General features: G+C 56.4%; 1 protein-coding gene and 1 non-coding gene across 3 annotated transcripts; one reads left to right on the plus strand and one right to left on the minus strand.

The window, feature by feature from the left end:
• The first annotated feature begins 2,485 nt into the window (after positions 1-2,485).
• Positions 2,486-12,907, plus strand: SCN1B (sodium voltage-gated channel beta subunit 1). 2 transcript variants are annotated; one of them, XM_033844999.2, is made up of 6 exons: positions 2,486-2,899; positions 4,562-4,728; positions 5,384-5,624; positions 11,416-11,557; positions 12,112-12,183; positions 12,272-12,907. In XM_033844999.2, the coding sequence occupies exons 1-5, from the start codon at positions 2,860-2,862 to the stop codon at positions 12,176-12,178; spliced, it is 657 nt and encodes a 218-aa protein (XP_033700890.1). In that variant the 5' UTR covers positions 2,486-2,859; the 3' UTR covers positions 12,179-12,183; positions 12,272-12,907. The 2 variants fall into 2 exon arrangements, with proteins under 2 accessions (XP_033700890.1, XP_033700891.1); XM_033845000.2 differs by lacking the exon at positions 2,486-2,899 and adding an exon at positions 2,928-3,359.
• LOC117309326 (U6 spliceosomal RNA) lies at positions 8,072-8,178 on the minus strand. The gene has a single exon (XR_004523614.1). It is a non-coding gene; the product is annotated as a U6 spliceosomal RNA (small nuclear RNA).
• Positions 12,908-13,512: the final 605 nt, after the last annotated feature.

Here is a 13,512-nt window from a genome sequence, read left to right on the forward strand (position 1 = left end):
ACTCAGCACGTCTGGGGCGAGTCTGCTGAGCTCCTGCACTTCCGGCAAGTTCCCAGGTGACGCTGATGCGCCAGGGACCCCACTTTGAGAACCGCTTTATAAGGTTTCAAGGAGTTAATAAAGGTGGCTACTTATCACAGGATCTGCACAGAGTACGTATTCAATAAACGTTACTATATGGCAGAAAAATTGAGGGGAGAAAAAAGTGAGTCATGGAGTGGGGACCAAGTATGTACCAGGCTCTGTGCCATGGTCTGATGTTCATTTAATTCTCACAGTTACTCCAAGAGATGGAGACAAACAAACGGTTACATGCCTGGGAGGCATGGCCTAGCCCCTGGTGTCTCCACATTTAGATACAAGGGCCGCCCTTCAGGACCCCACACCAGCCTGTCCAGGTTGTGGCCATCTGGACCCCATCTTACCGATGTGGAAATGGGCCTAGAGGCAAGGTCTCGGTCCAGGTAGAACCTAGGTTTGTCTCACTCAAACCCTGTTCTGGTTCCAGAGTGAGTGAGCGGGGGGGTAAAGAGAGACCTTTGACAAGTCACAGTCAGGCTGTAAGAATCTTAATTGATGGCTTGGGGCAGAGGACTGGAGGAGGGGCTGCATGGGGCAGGATGGACCACAGGTGACAAAGGGCAGAGCCAGCCTCCTCTAACCTCTAGCTATGTGATCATGGCAAGTTACCCATCCTGAGCCTCAGTTTCCCACACCTGTAAAATGGGCATAATGGTAACACCCATCTTGTAGGAAGAATTAAATGAGTTAATATTAGTAAAGCGCTTAGAACAGCCCCAAGCCCGTAGTAGGTGCGCAGCCAACATCAGTTTGTAGGGCTGTCACTAGGTGCCCCTGCCTGGTGCCTACGACCTGTCCTCACTGTGCTTCTGCCTGCCACCCCCGATCAGAGGGGAGGGATCAGAACAGCAAGAGAGTTATTTTTTGCAGGGGAATTTCACAGCCTAGGAGGTGCTGGCACAAAGGCCCAGATCACAAAGGTATCTGGTGTCCCTGGCTTGGTGTCACTGGCTTGGTGTCCCTGGCTTCCTCTCCCTCTGCCCCGGGCCAGCCCCACCCTTGGTTCCTCTCACCTGGCAAGGCTGCAGGGGGGAGATTCTGGAACTTCACCCCACCCAGAACTGGAGGTTAGGACCTGAGGAGCAACCCTCAACCAAAAGTCTCCCACCCTGGTCTTGACGGAGCCTCGCCCCTCATCCTCTCCATTTAGCAGACAAGCCCCCTGCCTTCGGCCGGCAGGATTCCAGACCCACCTGAGACCAGCTGCATGACCCTAGGCAAGGGAGTGGCCCTCTCAGCCTCAGCTTCCTTGTCTGTAAAATGCAGATTAATAATGGAAGTGCAGTAAATGTTTGGGGAGGTAGAAGTGAATCCAGCGTACCAGAAGGGCTCTGTGCTTGGCGGTTATTTATTCATTTGACGAATATTTATTGAGTACTTGCAATGTGACAGGCACGGTGGAAGGTGCTGGAGACGCAGTGGTGCACGGGACAGTGTCCTCGCCCTGCGGGAGCTTGTTTTCCAGGGTTGGAGGGACAAGCAGTGAATGGAGAAAAACTATATAAAGAAGAGTATAATGTCAGGTAGTGACAACTGCTGTAGAAAAGAAACAAAACAAAACTAGTAAAGGAGGTCAAGTAAGGGACTGCGGAGGCAGTTGGTCCTGAGTGGACAGAGGGCCTGATGAAGGTGACGTTAGAGCCGAGAGCTGCCGGAGGAGAGGAAGTGAGCCCCTTGGTCACCTAAGGGAAGAGTGGCCCAAGCAGAGGTGAGCAAGGGTGAAGGCTCTGAGGTGGGAATGAGCTTGGTGTACTGGGGACAGCAGGGACCTGGACAGCAGCGGGGAGTGGCCTGGAGAGGCGAGTAGAAGATGACGTCAGAGACAAAAGAGGGTAGCGGGGTCTTGAAGGGCCTTCCTCTAGAAACATGGCGCCTCAAATCCCCAGAGCCGACTTTCTGGTTTGGATCCAGGGTGCCCATCCTGCTTGAGAGGGGTCTGGAGTATTATGGGTAGCCCTAGCCTGACACCCCCCCATGCCCACTTGGGTTCCCACACAGTGACCTCCAGGCCGGAGTGCCAGGGGTCTGAGGGGGAGGTCACTTGGAGGTCCCAGCCAAGTTCCCCTCGAGATCCCATGGGGATGACCTCCATAATTTGAAGTCCGAAGCTCTGCCCTCAAACCGCTCTCCAAACCCTCTTGTAACTCTGAGGGTGACCTCTCCCAGACTCCAACACTGGGGCTCCCCGGAGTCTGGAGGGGTCGGACAACCAGACCACGCGCCCCACGCCCGAAGCCGCGGTCCCTGCGCCACCGGGAGAGGCCGGTGCAGCGGGCGACTCCCGGGCCGCTGCGGCAAAGGCTGGGCAGCCGCGCCCTCCCCCCGCGGTGATTCATCCCGCCCCCTCCCTCTCCCTCTCCCTCTCCCTCCTCCCTTTCCCTCCTCCCTCTCCCTCTCCCTCCTCCCTCCTGTGGCCGCAGCCGCCGCCGCTGCAGTGCGCAGGAGACCGCGGCCCGCGCCCAGGCGCGCCGGAGCCGGAGCGGGGCCGGGGTCCGCGCACCTGGCGAATGTGTTCGGCTGCGCGCGCCAGCGCAACAGCCCGAGCAGCAGCCGCCGCCTGCGCGGCGGCGGGGATGCCCGGACACCGGGCTCCGGGGCTGGGCCCCCGGCGGTAACCGGAGCGGGGGGGCCGCGCCCCCCCTCCTCCCCCCCTCGCCGGTCCCAGAGCCGCAGCTGCTGCGCCCGCGCGCTCCCGGGGACATTCTGACCGCCGCCGGGTCCCGCCGCCTCTCGCCCCGCTGTTAATACCGGCGGCACGGGAGGGGGCGCAGCGCAACCATGGGGACGCTGCTGGCCTTCGTGGTCGGCGCGGCACTGGGTGAGTGCGCTGGGGGCGCGCGCGGCGGGGGGCACAGCTGGAGCACTGGCCGGGCGGCGGGATTCGCGCGTTGGACTCCCGGCCGCGGGCGGGGGCCGCCCTCACCCCATCCCCCGGCCCGGCTAAGTCCTCTTCAGAAGTTGTGCGCGCGGGCAGCGGGGTTCTGGAGGGCGCGGAGGTGCGGGTGGGCGCGAGCGGGCGGGGGCCGGGCTGGCACAGGTTGGTGGCTGCGGGCGCCCAGCCGGGGGCGAGGAAACGCGGAGTCAGCTGCTCCCGGAGCCCCGCAGGCTGCAATGTGACACCCACAGCCGCGGGAGGTGGGGGTTGGGACGGGGGTGGAGGCGGCGCCCGGAGATTGGGACGGAGAGAAGGAGAGACTGGGAGAGATGGAGACGGAAGGAACGGGCAAGAGACACAGAAGAACTCCTGAGCGCTCCGCTGGGAGACTGGAGAGATGGAAGTAAGGGGGGAGCCAAGAGAGAGGGAAGCAGAGTGTGCCTGAGAGAGACTGAGGAGAGAGAGTTAAGAATCTGAGAGGTGGAGAGAGGAAAAACTTGAGCGAGGCAGAAGGAGATGGAGACACAGGTAGACACAGGAAGAGATGGAGTTTAAAAAGGACAGGGAGAGGTGGAGTGAGAGAGCGAGAGGCCGGGAGAGCGTGTCTGAGCCTGGGAAAAGGACACAAAGTGGTGGGACCTTTAGAGAGACCCCTAGAGAGAGAAAGAGGGGGAGACAAAGACAGAGGCGTTCAGGGAGATGGAAAGAGACAGCAGAGGAGGAGGGCAGAAAACCCCAAGATTAACAGCAGAAAGAATCAGGGACAAAGGAAAAGCCCCAGAGCTAGAGAGACAGAGCATTAGCTAGTGAGCAGGAAGGAGGTGGCAGGTAAGAATGTGGAGGGACTCGAACGGACTGGAATCCGGTGAGGGTGCAAAGGCCCTGGGGCAGGAAAGCGCTCTGAGAGTTTTGAGAAGCTAATAGGAGGTGGGATTGGCTTTAGGAAGTGAGGAGCCTGGGAGCAGAGCGGGCTGAGGCAGAAGCTTGGGGTGGGGGTGGACGACAGGAACTTATGGGACTGGGGAGCAGGGCTGGAGTGTGGGTTTGCCCTGGTTCCCGTGCCCACCTCCTTCTCAGGCCTTGCCTTCTCCCAACCCATTTCTCTGGGGCTGGCTGGTCTTACAGAGCAATAATGGTAGAACTGACACCGCCACCTTGAACTTTTAGCACAGCTGGAAATCTGGTCCCACCACCTACGCGCTGCAGTATTTTGGGCAAGTGGCCTTCTGAAGAAGGGGTACTTGGGTAGCAAAGACTCTGAGCTACTGACCACGGTAACAGCCCTGTTAATTGGGGGTGTCCTGTGTGCCAGACCCCTTGCGACCTTACCTACCCTAAAGAACCTGCCCAGCACCTCCAGAAGCAAAGACGATCGATTCCCTCACCATTCACAGAGGGAAACTGAAGCTCAGAGAGGATGAGGGACTTGCCAAGGGCACGTAGCAGGTGGCAGGGCCAGGCTCAGCATCTGCTTCTGGCCATTCCTGATCATTATTGAGGGGAAACAGATGGTTTCCGAGGGGCCCAAGAACTAACAGCCAGCGAGCCTGGCATTGCCAAGGGTGATGGGTGCCCTGGCTCGACCTGAGCCTGCTGTCCCCGCAGTGTCCTCAGCCTGGGGAGGCTGTGTGGAGGTGGACTCAGAGACCGAGGCCGTGTATGGGATGACCTTCAAAATTCTGTGCATCTCCTGCAAGCGCCGCAGCGAGACCACTGCCGAGACCTTCACGGAGTGGACCTTCCGCCAGAAGGGCACAGAGGAGTTCGTCAAGGTGTGTGGGAGCCTGGCAGGGTGGTGGAGGGTGGGCGTCTGTGTGGGAGTTGGCGGGGGCAGGGTTCCGGTAGGGGTTGGTTGGTTGTTTGCAATAATGTGCTATCACTGTTGACCTGGATCCAAATTCCAGCTCCACCATGACCGACTGGTGACCTTGGGCAAGTCACTGAGCCTCTCTGAACCTCCGTTTCTGCCTCTGAAAAGATGGGGGGCAGGTGGTCTCTAGCTCTGAGGTTTGCATGAGGATTGATTGAGTTCCTGCACCTGGCACCCAATCAATGTCATTGCCATTGTTTAGTGCGAGCAAAAATGTCTCAGATGGTCGTCACAGAAGGAAACAGAACTTTTTTGACCTCCTTTTTGTTCCGTGTAGTTTGAATTACATATGAGGGGGCGCCATAAACTCTGAGGGCCTGCTGGAGAATTGGGGTCTACAGCAGCCGGCATCAGGCTGCCTCTCTCCCCGCCTGGGGAGCGTGTCTGGGGGCCGGGGAAGAATGGTAGAGAATGAAGGCCAGGAATGCCGCGTGGGGGCTTGGGCGGATAACTGAGGAACGCATGTGTCAGCATGTGTGTGTGTCAGGGCTCGGGACAGAATAGAGGTCTTGGTGGGGGACGTGGCCCAGCGGTGACCCCGCTCCCCCTGCCCCCAGATCCTGCGCTATGAGAACGAGGTGCTGCAGCTGGAGGAGGATGAGCGCTTTGAGGGCCGTGTGGTGTGGAATGGCAGCCGGGGCACCAAGGACCTGCAGGACCTGTCCATCTTCATCACCAACGTCACCTACAACCACTCGGGCGACTACGAGTGCCACGTGTACCGCCTGCTCTTCTTCGACAACTACGAGCACAACACCAGCGTCGTCAAGAAGATCCACCTTGAGGTGGTGAACAAAGGTGAGTTGGGCCCATGGGCAGCCAGATGGAGGGACAGATGGCCAGTAGGGGACGGGTTGGCTCCGCGCCTGGGCAGCGGGGGCGGGGAGTAGCACCTCCTTCCTGGAGTCCAGCTCCGGCCTCCATTTCCCTTCAGCCACGGGGAGGTCACAGCGGGCCTGTCCCGTGGAAGTACTGGGCGCATAACTCAGCTCTGCCACCTGCGCTGTGTGACCTCCAGGCGGGTGCCTCCCTGTCTCTGAGCTGAAGGATCGTCCTGTAGCGAACAGGATGATAATAGTATCTGCCTCTCCTGGTGTTGGTGGAGCCGTTCTTATGTCCCAGGGAGCTGGTGAGGATTGAGCGAGTTGCTGGGTGTCAGTGGCTGGTGTGTCTGTCACAGCAGGGCCTCGGCACACGGGGGCAATGGTGGTGGTGCGTCTGACTGTCAAGTAGCCTCAGCCCTGCCTCCCTCTGTCACATGGCGCAGGAGATAGGAGAGCGTCTCCTAGAGCAGTGCTCGTCGTATTTGACTGTGTGCACGAACCACTTGGCAGTCTTGCTGATGTGTCAATCCTGACTTAGCAGATCTGGGTTGGGCCCAGGATTTCATCTCCAATAAGCCCTCAGGCGAGGCCAAGGCTGCAGGTCTGGGCCCACACCGAGCAGCAGAGATATAAGGTGTTGTCGAACCATTTCATCATTTTGGCTTCAGCTGCCTTGAACCCCTTTCCTGAACTAGCTTCTGATTGGGTGTAAATTGGAATTTTCCAGGGCCCTATGACCCATTGGCTTAGAGAGTCAGGGAGGTATCCCAGACCTTGGGCCACCAAAGAGCAGGGCACGTGAGTCCCGAGGGGCCTGCAGTGCACACACATCATCACGGGCAACGTGCATTGGCCCACCCTTCCCTGAGAGGGGTGCTGGCTTTAGCGCCCTACATGGAGTCCATCATTGAATCCTCCCACCCACCCTGTGGGGTAGAGGCTCTTCCTATCCCCATTTTACAGATGGGGAAATAGAGGCTCAGGGAGATAAGATTACATGGCCAAGGTCACAGAGCTGGGACCTGGATTTGAACCCAGCCAAGCCCGTGTGACTGTTGTTTCTGTTCTTGGCATGATTCACTATACTCTGTCAGCCAGAGCCTGTGGGTTTCTTTTGATAGTTAGCATTTTTTTTTTTTTTTTGCGGCACGTGGGCCTCTCACTGTTGTGGCCTCTCCCGTTGCGGAGCACAGGCTCCGGACGCGCAGGCTCAGTGGCCGGCCATGGCTCACGGGCCCAGCCGCTCCGCGGCACGCGGGATCCTCCCAGACCGGGTCACGAACCCGCGTCCCCTGCATCGGCAGGCGGACCCTCAACCACTGCGCCACCAGGGCAGCCCCGATAATTAGCATTTTTCAGTGTATTGTCAAAGTGATCCAGCAGAATTCAATTCAGGAGACACGTCTGAGCGACTCTTTGGCATAGGTCACTATGCTGGGTGGACAGTCGCCCATGGATGTAGAGGATGGAGCCCTGCCCTCATGAGTTGGGGGGACAGCTGTAACAAAGACACCCCAAATACTGTGGCTTAAAATCTCTGTCAGTCCTGTCTCTCAAATCTGTGTTGAGGTGAAGGGTCAGGCGGTGGGGAGGCTCCACGATGCCCTTCAGGCATCCAGGTTCTTTCCACCCTGTGGCTCAGCCCTTGCTCACAATGCTGTCCTCACCTGCATGGTGGAGGCTGGGCTCACGCACACCCGTGACCTAGTAGAGTCTGTTTTTTAACGTTATCTACCACATTATACTGCCTCCCAGAGCCTGTGTTCTTTTGAAAAATATTTATGTATTTATTTGGCTGCGCTGGGTCTTAGTTGTGGCACGTGGGATCTTCATTGCAGCATGTGGGTTCTTTTTTTTTTTAGTTGCGGCATGCAGGTTCTTAGTTGTGGCATGAGGGATCTAGTTCCCTGACCAGGGATGGAACCCGGGCCCCCTGCATTGGGAGCACAGAGTCTTAACTACTGGACCACCAGGGAAGTCCCCCAGAGCCTGTGTTCTTATATTTATGTAACGTAGAACTCCTTCTGTTATCTTCCCAGAGCCTGTATTTTCTGCATCCTCCACCATACCCCAGTATTTCTTATCCACCACATTACGGTACTGCTTTTTTAACATTACTCACTGTAGTGTAGTATTTTATATTATACTATATGCTATACTGTTTCACATTAGCAGACGTATAACTTTTTATCATAGTTCATCATACCAGAGTATTTTGAATGTTATCAACCATATTATCACATTTTTATCATTAGCCACCATGCTATAGTATTCTAAAATATTATCAATCATATTGTAGTATTTAAAATTTTTACTTGGTATATATTTATTATCACCAATCATACTGTAGTATTTTTTTAAAGAAAATTTTATTTTATATATCACTAGCCATGAATTTGTCATTAGTTGTTACGGCCGCCAAAAAATATGGAACACTTCATGAATTTGCGTGTCACCCTTGCACAGGGGCCATGCTAATCTTCTCTGTGTCATTCCAGTTTTAGTATATGTGCTGCCAAAGTGACAACATACTGTAGCATTGATATATTTTTTTAAGTTTATTTTATTTTATAAATTTATTTATTTATTTTTGACTGCGTTGGGTCTTCAGGGCCGTGTACGGGCTTCCTCTAGTGGTGGCGGGCAGGGGCTACTCTTTGTTGTGGTGCGCGGGCTTCTCATCCTGGTGGCTTCTCTTGCTGCAGAGCACGGGCTCTAGGCGCGCAGGTTTCAGTAGTTGTGGCACATGGGCTCAGTAGTTGTGGCTGGCAGGCTCTAGAGTGCAGGCTCAGTAGTTGTGGTGCATGGGCTTAGCTGCTTCGCAGCATGCGGGATCTTCTTGGACCAGGGCTCGAACCCGTGTCCCCTGCATTGGCAGGTGGATTCTTAACCACTGCGCCACCAGGAAAGTCCCAGCATTGCTTTTTTTTTTTTTTTGCGGTACGCGGGCCTCCCACTGTTATGGCCTCTCCCATTGCGGAGCACAGGCTCCGGACGCACAGGCTCAGCGGCCATGGCTCACGGGCCCAGCTGCTCCGTGGCGTGTGGGATCTTCCCGGACCGGGGCACGAACCCGTGTCCCCTGCATTGCAGGCAGACTCTCACCACTGCGCCACCACTAAAGTCCCAGCATTGCTATTTTTAACATTACATATCACTCTACAGTACTTTTTTCATTCCCCGTGATATTATTGTATTGTTAGCATCACTGGCCATGCTATATTCTTTTTATATTGTAATCCACTGTCTTACTGCAGTTTCAACATTACCCATCAGTCTGTATTGCCTCCTGGTAATGACCCCTCAGCAATGAGCTGAGTCATTTCCAAATGAGGGGCAGTGGGCGCTGGTGGTGAGACCTTCACTGACCTGGCAGGGGTGCAGAAGATGGTAGGAAGCACCTGGGGGTCCCCCACCAGGGATGGGGCTGGCAGCTGGGGCCAAGCTGGCTAATTCTATTTGGACACACCCAGTATGAAGGGAGCAGGTGTTGAGGTGAAGCAGTCGCTGAGGCTGGCGAGACATCCGGCCTGCAAAGGTGCAGGCTGGGCTTCAGATCTGGTGGCTGCCTGTGTGGGGAGGCAGGTGAAGCTCTCAGAAGATTTGGGGTTTCTGAAGAAATCAGAGGTCTCCCTAGAGAAGGTGCCTCTGCCCCTCAGTGTGACCCCTCTGCCTCAGTTCCTCATCTGTAAAGTGGAGGAGTCCCACCTCCTGAGATGTCTGTGTGGGTCCTTGGAGACTGCACTGGACATTTCCCAGCCATTTCCAAGTTTCTCTTTGGCTGGGGAAGCTTTCCAGAGCAGATAAGAGCTTGGACCCTACAGTCGGTTACACTTAGGGTTGAATCTTGACTCTGAGTGCAGTCCTGGCTGTGCATCCTTGCCCAGCACTTTGCCCTCTCTGGGCCTCAGTGACCTTGTCCTGCAAATGGGCTACAGAGCCCATACCTGTCACTGTCCTAATCCGATTGGGAGAGCAGGAGATACCAGATTACCTAAATCCGTTTGGGCATTGAGTTCCAGGAGCAGGGGTGAGAATTCCGATGATCGAGCTTTATCCAACATATATTTAACTCAGTGTGCTTCCGGAGGTCAGCTGACGTGGGAAGCCTGGACTGTCTCTATCCTTGGGGTTGTTTCAAAGAGTCAGAGAGATGCTCAGGTAAAGAATTTAGCACAGAGCCTGGCTGAGAGCATGCATTCACTGCATGGGACACATTCATGGTATCTTTGGAGTGAAAGAACGAACAAACAGTTGAGGTGTGGAACCCTGTCCCCAGCTCCTCCTGCAGGGAAGCAGGGGAGAAGCATCCAGCCCTGCACCCGCCCTTCCCTGTGGTCCAGAAAACATTGGTGCCATCTGCACCGGGTGTAGCAGCAGAAAGTGCCCACTCCCAGGGGAGGAAGACCACATGGGAACAGCGGGGAAAATGAGATCCTGACCATCCAGAAGGAGGGGACCAGGGATCAGGAGTGGACACTTGCGAAATCCGGCCGAGGACGCCACAGTGGCCTTCCGCTCTGGTCCCCTGGCTGAACACGCTCCCTTTACAGTTTAAATTTAGGCTCAATGAAAGGAAGCTGGTGTTGGCAAGAGCCAGGGCTGCGGAAAGGATAGAGTGTTTCCAGAAAACGTCAGCGAATAGCCAACACTTAACGCGGTGCTGACTGTGGGCACATCCACGCATGTTACAGATGTTAACTCGTTTTCTCTTCCCAGCAACCCTGTGAGAAGGCATGAGTATTATCATCCTTATTTTACAGAAGGAGAATAGAGGCCCAGAGAGGTGGAGTCATTTGCCTGAGGTCACACAACTAGTAAGAGGCAGAGATAAGATTTGAACCCTGACAGTCTGGTCTCAGAGCCCCTGCTCTTAACTACTGTGCTGTACTGCCCCAATAATAACAGTAATAATATTAATAATAGTAAACATGTATCAAATGCTATGTATATGTCAGGTACAGTTCTAAGGATTTTTAGAGCTTGTTTAATTCTCACAACACTCCCATGAAAGAGATATTGTGATTATGAACTTTTTAAAATCATTTTTTGTTGTTATTTTTATTTGGGGATTTTATTTTATTTATTTATTTTTGGCTGCGTGGGGTCTTCGTTGCTGCGCTCAGGCTCTCTCTAGTTGCGGCGAGTGGGGGCTACTCTTCGTTGCGGTGCGTGAGCTTCTCGTTGCAGTGGCTTCTCTCATTGTGGAGCACAGGCTCTAGGCGCACGGGCTTCAGTAGTTGTGGCTCGCGGGCTCTAGATTGCAGACTCAGTAGTTGTGGCACGTGGGCTTAGTTGCTCCGTGTCATGTGGGATCTTCCTGCACCAGGGATCGAACCCGTGTCCCCTGTATTGGCAGGTGGATTCTTAACGACTACACCACCAGGGAAGCCCTCCACTTTTTATAGTTGGTGAAACGGAGACCCAGAGAGGTTGAGTCACTTGCCCAAGGTCACACAGCTGGCAAGTGGTAGAGCCAGGATTTGAACCTGAGTCTTCTCCTTGTAGAGCTACAGCTCTTGGGCACCTACAACCACCTGAATGACACAGAGGACCCTCGAGTTACACAGGGAGGCAGGTTGAGGGTGATCCCGAAGCCCGTCCAAGGCTGGTTATTGAGAATCACAGTAACAACGATGGCTCTAGGGAAGCAGCCTGGCCTCGTTTGCAGACCAGGACCAGAGAGGTCAAGCCACTTGCCCAAGCTTGCACAGCAGGCTCAAGGCACACTCAGGCTGCCACCTGACCCTGCCCGGCCCCTGCAGCCAACAGAGACATGGCGTCCATCGTGTCTGAGATCATGATGTACTTGCTCATCGTGGTGTTGACCATATGGTTCGTGGCAGAGATGGTTTACTGCTACAAGAAGATCGCCGCTGCCACGGAGGCTGCTGCACAGGAGAACGCGTGAGTGGGGTCGCTGAGGAGGGGGAGAGGCGGCCCAGGACAGCCAGCGCTTCCCAGAGGGGAGCATGAGCTGAGTGGGGAGGTGGGCAGGGGAGCAGCCCAGGGCGCCATCTGCCGGTCCTCCCCAGAGGGGACCATTTGGTGTCAGAGATGGGATGAGGTCCCAGCCCCTCCCCCCTCAGACTCTCGGCCTCCACTTCTGTCAGGACCCAGGGTTCGGGCCCAGCATCCTCTGCCCCAAAGATACAGGACTCCAGGCCCTAGCCCTTGAACCTCCCAGTCCCTGCTCCCTCAGACTCAGACACCAGGCCCTCAACCCCTTTCCCCGCTAGAACCCAGGAGCCTAACCCCCCAGATACCTCCTCCCTCACATTCAGGACTGCAAGCCCCAGCCTGGGCTTCTTTAGGATCCCTGGGAGCCAGCCAGCCAGCCCCCTCTTCTCTCTGACTGGAGCCCTGTGCACCTGGGACAGAGACCGCAACCCTCCTTGGCCTCCGGGGGGTGGGCCAGACCGACGGTGGGGTTGCTGTACCCCTGACCTTTGCCCCCACAGCTCAGAATACCTGGCCATCACCTCAGAAAGCAAAGAGAACTGTACGGGCGTCCAGGTGGCCGAATAGCCCCGGTAAGGTGGGCTGGGCAGGCAGGGGCTGGAGGGCCTGGGAGGTGTCAGCCATTAGGTGCCTGATGCCCTGTGTCTCCCTCACCTTTAGGCCCTGGGCTCCGCCTCAAGGAAGAGCCAGCCCTAACGGGGAACATCCGGGCACAGCCTGCCCCCAATGGGGGTTGGCCATTCCTGGGCCTCCACAAGCCTCAAAGTCCTGCCAACGGAGCCTCCAGGGTGGGAGAGGGCAGGGGGCTTGGCTCACACCCCGAATCCAGCCTCTTCCTCCTGCCCCATCACCCGCCCGCGCCGTGCATGATGGGTAAAGCAATACTGCCGCTGCCCCCATGCCTGCTTCTGCTGCCTGTTTGGGAGGGGGCGGTGAGGTGGGGGCAGCGGCTCCGCACCCCTCTTTCTTGCTGATTTGCACACATTGGCCGCTTTGGACGCGCACTACTGGGGCCCAGCCCCTCCCCGCCCCCTCCCCGCCTGGTGAGGGTTATGATGGGCTGGAACAGCTCGGGACGGGGGGTTCTGGGACCCGCTCCGACCCGCAGCGACATTTCCCCTCCTGCTTCCTCTGGCTGGACCTGGGGTCTCCTCTCCCTGTGATGCACTCTCGCCCCAGCCCAACGCGCCGTCTCTCACCAGCCTTGGATTGTGGCCACTTCGAAAGGGGCCCATTCAGCCTCGTCTCTCTTTACACAAGTAGTTTTGTTCATGAAATAAAGATTCTTGGACTTGCTTCATAGTCTCTCTCGTGAGCCCAGTCACCTTCTACACCCCCTCCAGATCCAGGAGCCTCAGTTTTCCTGGGGACCGGGCCTCCAGGGCAGGCAGCAGGGCCTCTCCACACACGTTCGGGGATACGATGGTGGCAGTGTCTCAGGCTCAGCGCCTGCCTGAAGGCTCAGCGGGTACAGCCACTTGGTACTTGATGAATGTGTTGGGGTCTGCGGGGACCAAGAGTTTCGAGGGAGCCAGCAGGAGCCAGGGAAGCAGACTGGTAGCCGGTGTCAGCGGGGGTGATGAGGGGAGGAGAGAGAGGGCCATGAATGGAGAGAGAGGAGGAGAGGCTAGGGGCTGGGCAGTGCCAAGGCTGCCCCAGTGTGGCCCCCTGTGGGAGGCTGTGGCTGTGAGTACAGGGGGTGCGACGGGTGAGCGGGTGGGTCCGACTGTACAGGGACGGCCCATCTGGCGTGAGCAGCCGTGGTCTGACTGTGTTTGAGGGCATGGCTGTCCACAGGCAGGTGTCTGCTGGTGATCCTTGTGTGTCTGGGTGTTTATCTGGCCCTGGGGTGTGACGTGGATGACTCTTGGCTGCTGGCCAAGAGTGTCTGATGCGGGACA

The sequence above is a fragment of the Tursiops truncatus genome, chromosome 19 (genome assembly GCF_011762595.2).
Source record: "Tursiops truncatus isolate mTurTru1 chromosome 19, mTurTru1.mat.Y, whole genome shotgun sequence".
Lineage (NCBI taxonomy): Eukaryota > Metazoa > Chordata > Mammalia > Artiodactyla > Delphinidae > Tursiops > Tursiops truncatus.

Bases quoted from the DNA above. Each gene is read 5' to 3' on its own strand.
- SCN1B (XM_033844999.2), top strand. From the start codon at position 2,860: ATGGGGACGCTGCTGGCCTTCGTGGTCGGCGCGGCACTGG. The intron at 2,900-4,561 runs GTGAGTGCGCTG...CTGTCCCCGCAG, and splicing joins CGTGGTCGGCGCGGCACTGG to TGTCCTCAGCCTGGGGAGGC. The intron at 11,558-12,111 runs GTGAGTGGGGTC...TTGCCCCCACAG, and splicing joins GCTGCTGCACAGGAGAACGC to CTCAGAATACCTGGCCATCA.